The 12,846-nt window shown below is 46.1% G+C and overlaps 2 protein-coding genes across 4 annotated transcripts in view; both read right to left on the bottom strand.

Annotated features, from left to right (window-relative positions):
• The window catches only part of LOC124381868, a 17,401-nt gene extending 9,359 nt beyond the window's left edge, over positions 1-8,042 (bottom strand). For 2 of the 3 annotated variants that reach the window (XM_046843752.1, XM_046843757.1), the window contains exon 1: positions 6,424-8,042. In XM_046843752.1, the coding sequence (XP_046699708.1) occupies positions 6,424-6,481 (58 nt within the window). In that variant the 5' untranslated portion in view covers positions 6,482-8,042. The remainder of the gene's footprint in view (positions 1-6,423) is intronic. The other variant, XM_046843753.1, reaches the window with a different exon arrangement.
• Positions 8,043-11,217: 3,175 nt separating this feature from the next.
• The window catches only part of LOC124381845 (NLR family CARD domain-containing protein 3-like), a 65,951-nt gene continuing 64,322 nt past the window's right edge, over positions 11,218-12,846 (bottom strand). The window contains 1 exon segment of the mRNA XM_046843717.1: positions 11,218-11,801. Coding sequence (XP_046699673.1) covers positions 11,218-11,801 — 584 coding nt within the window.

Below are 12,846 nucleotides of genomic sequence, written 5' to 3'. Positions count from 1 at the left end.
ATTTTAGTAACAACAAGGATAAAGAGAGAGAGAACATGTGTGAGGAGGAGGAATGGACCAAGCAGAATAAATAATAAAGGTTTCTAATTTTCAAGATTTTTCTTTAAAATAAACCTTTATTCATCACGAAATTCTGGGACAAAATTTCCAAAAACTGGGCTAAATAAAATTCCATTTATTTTTCTTTTGTAATTTATATAAAAACATTATAGTTCAATGGGTGTTTTTGTAGGAGGTATTATATAAATACATCATATACATTTTATATACATCCAGGTGTGTGTGTGTGTGTGTGTGTGTGTGTGTGTGTGTGTGTGTGTGTGTGTGTGTGTGTGTGTGTGGGCACTAAAGACAGCACTGATCCTATACTGGGTTGATCACCTGATACTAGTTAGAAATGGAGATCAGATCAGAGAGAAAATAAATAATGGATTGGGTCTGATCCTGTAGCATAAAGATAGAAACTCTATTAAATGCTTCACAACATCTTCTCTTCACTACTCAACCCCCCTGCTGCACCTACTCTATCCTCCCTGACTGCTAATGACTTTGCCTCCTTCTATGATGACAAGATTAAGAAAATCTGCCAGACCTTCACTTCCTCCCCAACAATGACTACACAACACAGCCAACAATCCACTACGTCTCAGTCAAGCTTCTTAACCTTAACAGAAGATGAAATACTGCAAGTTATCCAAACTTGCAATCCCACCACCTGTCCTCTGGATCCAATCCCTTCAACTACGCTTCAGACCATCACACAAGATCTTCTGCCCTTCATTGCCACAATCATCAATGGGTCATTAACATCTGGCCATGTACCAACTATCTTCAAGCAAGCAAGGGTCATTCCCATCTTGAAGAAACCTGCTCTGGATCCATCAGACATCAACAAATACAGACCGGTATCACTTCTCTCCTTTCTTTCTAAATCTCTGGAACGCACTGTTTTTAACCAACTGTCGGTTTATCTCTCAAAGAACAACCTCCATGATCCGAACCAGTCTGGATTCAAAGCGGCACATTCCACAGAGATGGCCCTTTTGACTGTTTCTGAGAAACTGCATGCTCCTCGGTCAGCCAAGCTGTCATCTTTACTTATCTTCCTGGACCTTTCAGCAGCATCTGACACAGTCAACCACAAGACACGTTTGTCAACCCTCATGAGCCTTGGTATCTGCGGAACAGCATGGGAATGGTTTGCTTCCTATCTTGAAGGTCGCTCATACCAGGTAACATGGAGGGGATCCACATCTGCCCCGTGCAGACTCACCACTGGTGTCCCACAAGGCTCGGTTCTTGGTCCCCTCCTTTTCTCCCTCTATACCCACTGCATTGATGAAGTCATATCTTATCACTGCTATGCAGATGACACTCAACTAATCTTTTCCTTCCCTCCATCAGATACCACAGCTCCGCTTGGATCTCAGCATGCTTGACAGACATATCCTCATGAATGAGTGTTTACTAACTAAAACTCAACCCCAGCAAAACAGAACTGCTGGTCATCCCAGGTGATTCATCTCCAGGTCAAGATCTCCAAATAACACTTCATGACTCTCTGCTCCCCCCTTCAGCCACTGCTTGTAACCTTGGGGTAACTATGGACAATGAACTGTCCTTCTTTCCACATGTCGCTAATGTTGCTTGTTTTTGTCGATTTCTTTTCTATAACATCTGAAGGATTCGACCATTTCTGTCCACACAGGCTGCCCAGGTGCTTGTTCAGTCTCTTGTAATTTCAAGACTTGACTACTGCAGCTCTCTGCTGGCAGGTCTTCCCCTGAATGCTATTCGTCCACTGCAAATAATCCAAAACGCAGCTGCACAACTTGTGTTCAATCTGCCAAGTTCTCCCACACCACCCCACTGCTGCTCCCTTCACTGACTTCTAGTAGCTGCACATATCAGATTCAAAGTACACTTCAAGGCTCTTCTCTGTTCTGGCACCGAGGTGGTGGAATAAACTTCCTCTAGATGTCCGAACAGCAGAGTCCCTGACTTTCTTCAAGCGACGATTGAAGACCTACCTCTTCCTGAAATACTTAAATTAGCACTTTCCAAGTTTGTAGAATTCTAGGTTTATATTTATATTAAGTTTGTAATCTGGCATACCAGTGTAGATTTATTCATTACTAGAGACTCAAAGCACTTTTGTACGTCGCTCTGAATAAGGGCGTCTGCAAAATGCCGCAAATGTAAATGTAAATGACTAAATACTAACTAAAGGACCAAGTAATACATGTGATTTGGACTCCTTCTGCTCTGGGCTTTTTTACATCAACTCCTCAGATCCTGTAGATAAACGTGTTCTCGGTTTGCAGACACGGAAATGCAGGAACACTGGAGTCTTCACACACCATTGTCATTGGTCATCACCATTAAACACTAGAAGAGAAAGAAGTGAATCAGTAACAGAAAACTAGAAGGAGGTGTTTGATGATCAGCAGCAGGTAATTATCTCTGCTTCAAGGAAACCAGGATTTGATTCCAGTGGATCATTTGTCCTTCAACATTTCTTCATGCTTATATAATATCTTTGGTAGAACATTTAGTGAGAACAAATGAGAAGGTGCAGAAGATGGAAGAGGAACATGAGCAGATATTTGCATCACATCACTGCACTTCTCCAATCCCAGGCTGGAGAGTTTTTGCTGCTTTTAATAAAGATCACTGCTGTGGAGCTTCTCTCTTGTTCTACATGGATATTAAAGTGCAGACTTTAAGAACAAGCTGAGGGGAATTTTACAGGAATGATAGAAGACACGGTGTGGAGGTGGAGAGATAAAAGGACTGTTCGAGTGGAAACCAGCTGCTTACAAGAAAAACAATTTGTGGCAGTGTGGAATAAAAGATGATCATTTTTTCATAAATAATGCTAATGTGCTTAATAACGCTTATGTGCTAAATAATGCTTCTTCTTCTTCTTTTTGCTTCTCCCATTAGGGGTCTCCACATTGGATCATCTGTCTCCAGACCCCACCTGTTCTTTACATCTGCCTCTTTAAACCCAACTACCTGCATGTTTACCCTCACCACATCCATAATCCTCCTCCTTGGTCTTTCTCTTTTCCTCCCTTCTGGTGGCTCCATCCTCAGCATTCTCCTACTGATATACCCCATGTCCCTCCTCTGCACATGTCCAAACCATCTCAATCTCACCTCCTCACCTTAAATAATGCTAATGTGCTAAATAATGCTAATGTAATGAATAATGCTAATGTGCTTAATAATGCTAATGTAATTAATAATGCTAATGTGCTAAATTATGCTAATGTACCAAATAATTCTAATGTACTAAATAACGCTAATGTGCTAAATAACGCTAATGTACTAAATAATGCTAATGTAAAAATAACTCTAATGTAAAAATAACGCTAATGTGCTAAATAACGCTAATGTAGTAAATAACGTTAATACTAATGTAGTAAATAACGCTAATGTAGTAAATAACGCTAATCATTACATCAGTTTAAGTGTTTATATAAAACAGATTTTGACTCACGTCAGTGTCTGTAGTTTGTAACGTTTATCATCCTTCACATCAGAGAGAAACTTCTTTCCTGAGTCTCCTACATTATTTCCAGACAGATGAAGTTGTCTCAGGTGTGAAGGGTTTGATCTCAGAGCTGAAGCGAGAGCAGCACAGCCTTCATCTGATACTCTACAACACACCAACCTGCAGATACACAATGACACACACTTCACTCTCTCAGTTTCTACACATTACACATCCTGTGTGTTCTTTCCACTATAAAGAGAGAGAGAGAGAGAGAGAGAGAGAGAGAGAGAGAGAGAGAGAGAAAGAGGGAGGGAAAGGGGAGAGAGAGGGAGAAAGAGAGAGCGGCCGTCAGTGAGAGGAGTTTCCCTTCGGACCACAGGAGGATCCGGTGCACCAGCCTGTACAGGGGGCGAGATCGGAGACCCCCTGGCGGTTGATGTACAAGACCACCAACGTGTTGTCCACACTGGCCAGCACGTGGTGACCTTTTAGGTTTTGGAGGAAGTGTTTGAGTGCCAAATGCACAGCCATCATCTCCAGGCAGCTCGTCCCACCAACCTTGGGCGGAGCGGTCACTCATAACCGTTCCCAACCCCATTAGGGGGATGCGATGTCGTTAGCATCACTCCCAGGACAGGGCCTTGAGAGAGGAATGCGCGTTCCCTCCATACATCCAAGGTTCGAAGAGCATGCCTCGAAACCCTGATAGTATGGAGTGGGCTGCTCCCTAGGGAGAACCCTCTGTCTCTGAGCCACCACTGGAGGGGTCTCATATAAAGGAGGCCAAGCGGAATCACGTTGGACGCCACCGCCATGAGACCCAGCAGCCTCTGGAACTGCCTCACAGTGAGTGGTTGGCCCTTTCTCACTCTCCCGACTGCTGTGAGAATGGCTGCAATCCGGGCGGGAGACAACACTGCCCGCAGCACGGTTAAATTCCATTCCCTGCCCTGGAAGGTGGTTCTCCGCAACGGAGAAAGCACACTATTCCCTGCGTTAAGTTGTAACCCCAGCTCTTTTACATGCAGGCGAGAACGACATCTCAATGTTGTACCGCCTGAAGCTGTGATTGAGCTAATACCAACCAGTCATCAGACTTCATTTGTGACTCGACCTGCTTGATGGTAAGCATCCTGAACCTGAGCCTGATGAGTGAGCGGTTCAGGAGTGTAGATCTAAGATCGGCCTTGATCCGCCTCCTTCTTCTGAACAATTAAGTACTGGCTGTAGTAACCTGACTCTCTGACCAAGGGGGAGAACCACCTCAATGGCCCCTTTTCTCAGAAGAGTACGCACTTCCTGTTCCAGGACCAGAGCCTGCTTGCACAACCCATTGAATGGGGGACCTGAATTGAATCGAGTAGCCCACCTCTATGGTACGCAGCACGCTTTTCGATACGTCCGGCAGCTCTTCCCAGGCTGCCAGGAAATCTCTCAGGGGAACCAAGCTTTCGGGGCTGGCCCCCGACCTTACCAGAGCGGCTGGAGCAATGCCCTGCAACCGTCTGAACCTCCGGAGAGGTGGCCGGTCTCCTCCATCTGCAGCGCGGGTGCGCCCCAAAGCACATCCCGCGGGAGGGCTAACAACCTGGCCTCCCAAGCCAAGACACCTGATCGGGAAACCAACCACTCAAGGCTGGTTACTGACCCTCTCAGAATAGCTGGAGCAGTGCCCTGCAGCTGTTTAAACCTCTGGAGAGGCGGTGGGTCCCTGCCACCTGCAGCGATTTCTCGGGCGAAAATGGGGGGAAGCACCTGCCAAGGGGGTCTCCTGGTGGTGACGAGGAGAACAGGAGCACAGCCCAGCAGGGGAGGCTGGAGAGAACTCATCCATCTCCATGCCTTCTGCAAGGTCGGCCTGCAAGCCCTATGAACATCGGCGCCGCTTTGCCTCGGCGAGATTGGGACCTGAGCCGCAAAGGAGAGCACTCACCTTGAAGAGTGATTTCCGAGAGCAGAGAGTGCGAATAGCCATCCGGCTACAGCATGGACAATCGTCTCTCTCAAGAGCCGAACGAGCATGCTCTACTCCCAGACAAACAACGCACAGCCCATGTGTGTTTCCCCCCGTAATGAAACGATTTCCCCTTGTTAGTCTCTTTTCCAGGTTGTTCAGCGTGTCTGATTGCTGTTCAGAGATTTTCTAATGAAGATGTTTCTGCTGTGGTATGGTTCAGAGTGAAGATGTTTTTCTCAGAAGACACAAACTTTTCTAGATGGGGAAAGAAATCGCTTACTTTAACATCTCCTTTACCTTTAGTCTCATCCAAAAATCTGTTTATTTGTTGGACAGAGTAAAGATGCTTTTCAGATGTGTCTGACCACTGTTCCTCATCTCTGATGGTCTCAGGAGAATGCAGATATAAATCACTCAGCTGCTCAATCATGGCTTCCTCCACCCCACAAGCCTGATCTCCCTCAGCTCCCAAAGCCACCACCTGATCTCCTTCTTGACTTCCCTTACTGGTCTTTTCACTCTCTCCTCTAACTTTACCATTCACATCACTGACCATTACACTAATCACTGACCATCACACTCGCATCACTGACCATCACACTCATTACTGACCATTACACTCACATCACAGACCATCACACTCACATCACTGACCATTACACTCACATCACTGACCATTACACTCATCACTGACCATTACCCTCATCACTGACCATCACACTCACATCACTGACCATTACACACATCACTAACCATTACCCTTATCACTGACCATCACACTCATCACTGACCATTACACTCATCACTGACCATTACACTTACATCACTGACCATCACACACACATCACTGACCATTACACTCAACACTGACCATTACACTCACTTCACTGACCATCACACTCGCATCACTGACCATTACACTCATCGATGATTTTGTTGCTGCCTTCTCTGTTTCTGATCTCACCTCTACTGCTGAATTGGCATCGCCTCTTTGTCCGGACCGTTTCATCGCCTCCTTCCATACCATCTGCTCTCAGATTATGGACTCTGTTGTGCCCTGCAAGGTAAAGTTGACCAATGGTCCATTGGACCCTTGGCTCAATGATACAACTCAAACCCTCAGGTGCCGGTTTAGACAGGCTCAGCTGGAAGAAAGATAGGCTGCAGGTGTCACTGGAGATGTTTAGAGACAGTCTTGCCACCCATCAGAGTGCACTGAAGGAAGCTAAAGTACATTACCTTTCTGCTCTCATCAACAGCATTAGCCACCACCCTGGAATTTTATTCAGCACTATCAATTCTGTCATAAATCTGGTGTCTGTCGCCTTGAATGATGTTTCTGAAAACACATACAATCTATTCAAACAACATTTTTTGGACAAGGTTTTGTCTGTTAGGCAAACCATTACACAAGTCCCCGGTTTTGCCATGTCTACTCGTGCAGCGCAATGTGTGCTGGAGAACTTTGATGCTGTTACTCTGGTGGACCTCAAAAAAGCTGTCCACGAGTTGTAGCCCACCACCTGCTCTCTTGACATCATAGGTCCCATCCTTGTCTCCTTCATAAACAGCTGTTTTAGTGTGGGTACTGTTCCCGCTGCTCTCAAACACGCTATTGTTAGACCGCTGCTCTAGAAACCCAACCTTGATCCCACAATACTATCCAACTTCTGCCTTATATCTAACCTGTCAAGTTGATGGAGAAGCTTGTTTTCGCCCAGCTTCAGTCTCACCTTCAACTGCACGGCATTGATGATACATTTCCGTCCGGTTTCAGGTCGAGACATAGCACTGAATCAGCATTATTATGGGTCCATAATGACATTCTTGGAGCCCTGGATGGTAAAAGCTTCTGGTGTTAAAAGGTTTTGGTGTTACTGGACCTTACCGCTGCATTTGACATGTCTTCAACACGTTGTTGGTTTGCAGGGTGCGGTACTAAATTGGTTCTCATCATACCTCACTAACAGAACTTTTTCATTAATGCTTAATGATTATTCTTCCTCGGTTGCTCCTCTGTCATCTGGTGTGCCTCAAGGATCTATTCTTGGTCCTATTCTGTTCTCACTATATATGCTGCCACTTGGTCAACTCATCTCCAATCACAACGTTCAATTTCATTTCTATGCTGACGACCTCCAGATCTATTTTCCTGTAATTCTGAGTAATCTTTCTGCATTGGAGCACTGGACCCTCTCCATAATTGCCTTCTGGATATCAAACAGTGGCTCTCCCAGAACTTCCTTCATCTGAATAAAGAAAAGACTGAGTACATCCTGTTTAGCCCGGATTCACCCAGCAGTTCTCTTAGATTTAATGGTCCAACACCTCAGTTTGCACCTACTATGCGTAATCTGGGTGTTATTTTTGACAAAAGTATGCACTTCGATAAACAGATCAGTGCAGTAGTGAAGGCAAGCTTTTACCAGCTAAGACTCCTCAGCAAGGTCAAATCATTCTTGTCAAAAACATTTTTGTACATTTATTAGATATTAGAAACAAAATCAATAGAAAAGTCATGATTATAAAAAGATAAAAATTAAATCAACACTAATTTAACAAACAAAACTACAAAATAAAACTACAAACTTCCTCCTCAAAACATTGATGCTGAACCTAAAAGCTCTGCTTCAGTCTCACTATTAGAGAATGTGTGTTACTGAGGAGCAGGTCATGTGACTCTCAGAGAGATGATCTTACCCCAGTATCTCCAGTTTACAGTGAGGATTCTCCAGTACAGCAGAGAGAAACTTTACTCCTGAGTCTCCTACATTATTCCAAGACAGATACAGATCTCTCAGGTGTGAGGGGTTTGATCTCAGAGCTGAAGCGAGAGCAGCACAGCCTTCACCTGATACTCCACAACCACGCAACCTGCAGATACACAATGACACACACTTCACTCTCTCAGTTTCTACACATTACACATCCTTTGTGTGTTTTGAAATGAGTGGTGTAGATGGATGGATGGATGGATGAATAAATGGATGGATGGATGGTAGCAGAAATATAAACAATAGATTGTGTAAATGAGAGAATTCAGATAAATAAACTGAATATTGAAACGTTTTTTTCACTGTGTGTTTCACTTTTTGTTGTGTTTCACTTTCAGACAAGAACAAGTCTGTTTTATTCATGCAGTCTGTGTTTGTGTGTTTGTGTGTGTGTGTAAGAGAGAGAGAGTGACTTTTTAATTTTACAGAACTTTATTTACACAAGTCACATATAATAAAAATTTCGAGGTGACTTAATAAATTAATAATAAATAAGATGGTTTAATAATTGAGTAAAACATGAGTGATCAGTTCAGCCCTCTTTAGCTGAACATGCTCCACTGATGTTAGTGCAGATCTCCAGCGGTGTAGGTGCTGATTGACAACACGCAGGGACCTCAGTCCCATACACGCTGCCAGGTCCTCTGCCCTCGACAAGTCTGACCCTGTGATGTTCACAAGCTCCCGGAGCGTCGCAATGCCTGAGGAGACTAGAGTTCTGGACAGTGCAGGAACGGTCACACTGGAGATATCCAGTCTTCCGCCATACACCAGAGGCTCCTCCAGCAACCAGTGTAATGTTCGACAGCCTTTGTTCTGTTTTTAAAAAACTTTCCACATTTTAAAAAGTCCACGGTAAAACATTTGTAATCCAGAAACGTCCAGCATTTTTGTGTACAAGTCTCTTTCCAGTCCCAGTCCTCCAACTGTGCGTAATAATCCACCGGCTGCTGCTCCCCATACCAAGTCTCTGGGTCCAGTGAGGAGTCCTTGGATGAACTGGAGGCGGAAAGCTCTGCTTGACAGCTGGACCAGCTCATGCCCTTCTCCCTCTTTTGGCAGATAAACACTCTGAGGAATCCAGTGTAGTTTGTCCCAGAAGAATTCCACCAGCAGGGCCTGGATGTTCCCCAGCAGGTTCGGTGGAGGATCGATGCAGGCTAGCTTGTGCCAGAGGGAGGACGTGGCGAGATTGTTGATGACCAGCGTTCACCCCCTGTAGGACATCTTTGGGACCAACCATCTCCACCTGTTCAGTCTGCCTTTCACAAGCTCTACAGAACCTTCCCAGTTTTTATGTAAAACAGGTAGACACCCAAGTATTTAAAACCACCTCTTTTCCTTGCTAAGTCTCCTGGCAGTGAAGGTTCTCCACGTCCCCCCTCCCCAACTAAAATGACCTTGGCAGAAGATAAAATCTGAAAGTTCTTTAAAATGGCAGTTAAAAACTTTACATCATCTTGTGTGTTTATCATGACTACCAAGTCATCTGCGTAAACTGACAAGCATATGGAGGCATTAACATGTGAAATATTAAAACCAGAGAGATACTCCTTAACTTGTTTAAAAGAGGTTCAATCGCCAGAGACTACAACATACCTGAGTGTCAGGAATCCACTTGCCACGCCCCCTTCGGTGGCTTCATGCCTCCGCTCTCTCATTGATGCTCCCGGCTTCAATCACACACACCTGCGACTCATTAAACACTCATCCCCGACTCCTACATAAACCCCCCACTCACACTCACTTCTTGTCCATTATTGTATATGTTTGTTGTTTCATGCAGGACTCTATGCTTTCCGTTCCGTTCGGACTCCACTATCCTGTACCAGCTGATCTTCTCCTCCCAGCGCATCTCGGATCAGCTACGCTTCTCCCCAAGTGCACCTTGGATTCTCTCAACTTCCTAAGGACTGCCGTGTGTGTGTGCTTGTGTGTATCTCTCTCCCTCACTCTTGTCATTAAACCCAAGCGTGCTGTACTCCGGCTTCCGCCTCCCTGGGACATGCAAGCGCAGCTGCCTTACAGCCCCCTCGTTTCTGCCTTACAGCCCCCTCGATTCTGGGAGGGCTCCTCTCCAGAGTCTCCCCGAGAACTCCGTCGTACCGCTGCCTGGCCACGAAAGGGACGTCAAACCGCCGCCTGGTCGCAAAAGGTATGTCGAACCGCTGGCTGACCGCGTAGAGGACGCCGCACCGCCATCTGCCCACAAGAAAAAGGTCGTACCGCCTCTGGGCCGTGACTCTGACAACATGTCACCATCAAATTTCCCAGAAGGCGATGTATCGCCCCTGAGCTCATCCAGAGACGACATCTCCCCCACAAATCACGCTGGAGGTGGCGTTGAACCTCCGACCGCCCATGAAGGTGGCATGGTAACCCAAGGTCCCTCTGACAGTCCCAGGTCACTTCCAGAGCCATCCGGCAGTGATGTCGCGGTCCCAGACATGACACCTGCGAACTCTCCTGAAGGCGACGTCTTGCCTCTGAGCTCCCCTGATGGAGACGCCTCACCTCTGAGCTCCTCCGGAGATGACGTCTCGCTCCCGTGCTCCTCTGTCGGCGACGTCTCGCCCCTGAGCTCCCCCGATGGCAACGTCTCGCCTCAGAGCTCCTCTGATGGCCACATCTCGCCTCTGAGCTCCTCCGGAGGCGACGTCTTGCTCCCGTGCTCCCCTGAAGGCGACGTCTCGCTACCAAGCTACTGACCTTCGTTATCAGCTTTTTTAATCTAAATATTTCCTGATCGGTAAAAGCTCCTTCTCTTCTAAATTGCTTTATATCATTGACAAACTGCTTGCAGTCCGGGAAAAACTTTTCGACTAATACGTTCTTTTGCCACTTGGTGGTTCTTTAAAACTCTTTTATGTCCTCAGCGCTATATAATATGTTTAATGGTTCCTCCTGGGAGTCTGGATTAAAAACTGAATCAGACAGTGAAGACGCAATGTCTGATTCAGGTTTCTCCACCTTCAAGTCTTTCTTTACCTGCTTTTTTCCCTGTCCCCTACCTTGCTTCTTTCTTTTAGTCGGCACTTTGAACTGGGGCTCGTCTTCCATCTCCATGTCTCCCCTGTCCCCTTGCACTGGTCTAGTGACAGGTGCCTCTTGGCGATAGCTCTGCACCCCTGTGCCTGCCTCTGCCAGCGCCGGCAGCTCCAGAACTGCTCCAGAGTCCGCTGTGACTTTGTCGGTTTCACAAGGCCTCTCCAGGCCCGTTTTAGCCGAGCAGAGCTTCTCCTGGTCCAGTTCAGCCGAGCATGGCTTCTTCGGGCCCAGTTTGGCCGAGCAGGGCTTTTCTGGGCCCGGTTTACTGAGCAGGGTTTCTCCTGGTCCGGTTCAGCTAAGTAGGGCTTGTAAAGGTCAGTTTCGGCCGAGCAGGGCTTCTCTGGTGTGGTTATGTAGTAAGTGGACCTCTGGTCTATAGTTTGAGCTTGGGGCTCGCGCTCCCTAGGTCCTGCTGCAGCAGCAGTTATGGGGCTTTCAGCAGCAGGCCACAGGGGGAACGACTCCAGCAGGTTCAGCTGCTTCCTGCCCTGGTTGCTTGGAGACACCAGGGTCACTCTGTCTTTCAGGACAGGCACGGACAAGATGCCCAAACTGACCACATTTTTAAAAACTGTATTTCTGAAAGAGAGAGAGAGAGAGAGAGAGAGAGAGAGAGTGTGTATGTCTGTGTGAGTGTGTATGAGAGAGAGAGAGAGAGAGAGAGAGAGAGAGAGAGAGTGTGTGTGTGTGTGTGTGTGTGTGTGTGTGTGTGTGTGCGCGCAGGAATGAAATAAACTTCCTCCTCAGAACATTGATGCTAAACCTAAAAGCTCTGCTTCAGTCTCACTATTAGAGAATGTGTGTTACTGAGAAGCAGGTCATGTGATTCTCAGAGAGACGATTTTACCAAAGTTTCTCCAGTTTACAGTGAGGATTTTCCAGTACAGCTGAGAGACACTTCACTCCTGAGTCTCCTACTTTATTCCCATTCAGGTCCAGATCTCTCAGGTGTGAGGGGTTTGATCTCAGAGCTGAAGCGAGAGCAGCAGAGCCTTCATCTGATACTCCACAATCCCGCAACCTGCAGATACACAATGACACACACTTCACTCTCTCAGTTCATGACTTGACATATTTAGAGCCTTTAGAAATGTGTGGTGTGAAGATAGATAGATAGATAGATAGATAGATAGATAGATAGATAGATAGATAGATAGATAGATAGATAGATAGATAGATAGATAGATAACAGGAATATAAACAATAGATTGTGTAAATGAGAGAATTCAGATAATAAACAGACTGAATGTTGAAACAGTTTATTTACTGACAAGAACAAGTCTGTTTTATTCATGCAGTGTGTGTGTGTGTGTGTGTGTGTGTGTGTGTGTGTGTGTGTGTGTGTGTGTGTGTGTGTGTGTGAGAGAGAGAGAGAGAGTGTGTGTGTGTGTGTGTGTGTGTGTGTGTGTGTGTGAGAGAGAGAGAGAGTGTGTGTGTGTGTGTGTGTGTGTGTGTGTGTGTTTGTGAGCAATTAAATGTGTGTGTGTGTGAGAGAGAGAGAGTGTGTGTGTGTGTGTGTGTGTGTGTGTGTGTGTGTGTGTGTGTGTGTGTGTGTGTAAGAGAGA

This window comes from Silurus meridionalis, chromosome 29 (assembly GCF_014805685.1).
Source record: "Silurus meridionalis isolate SWU-2019-XX chromosome 29, ASM1480568v1, whole genome shotgun sequence".
Classification (NCBI taxonomy): Eukaryota; Metazoa; Chordata; class Actinopteri; order Siluriformes; family Siluridae; genus Silurus; species Silurus meridionalis.
This window is presented reverse-complemented; position numbering and strand designations above follow the sequence as displayed.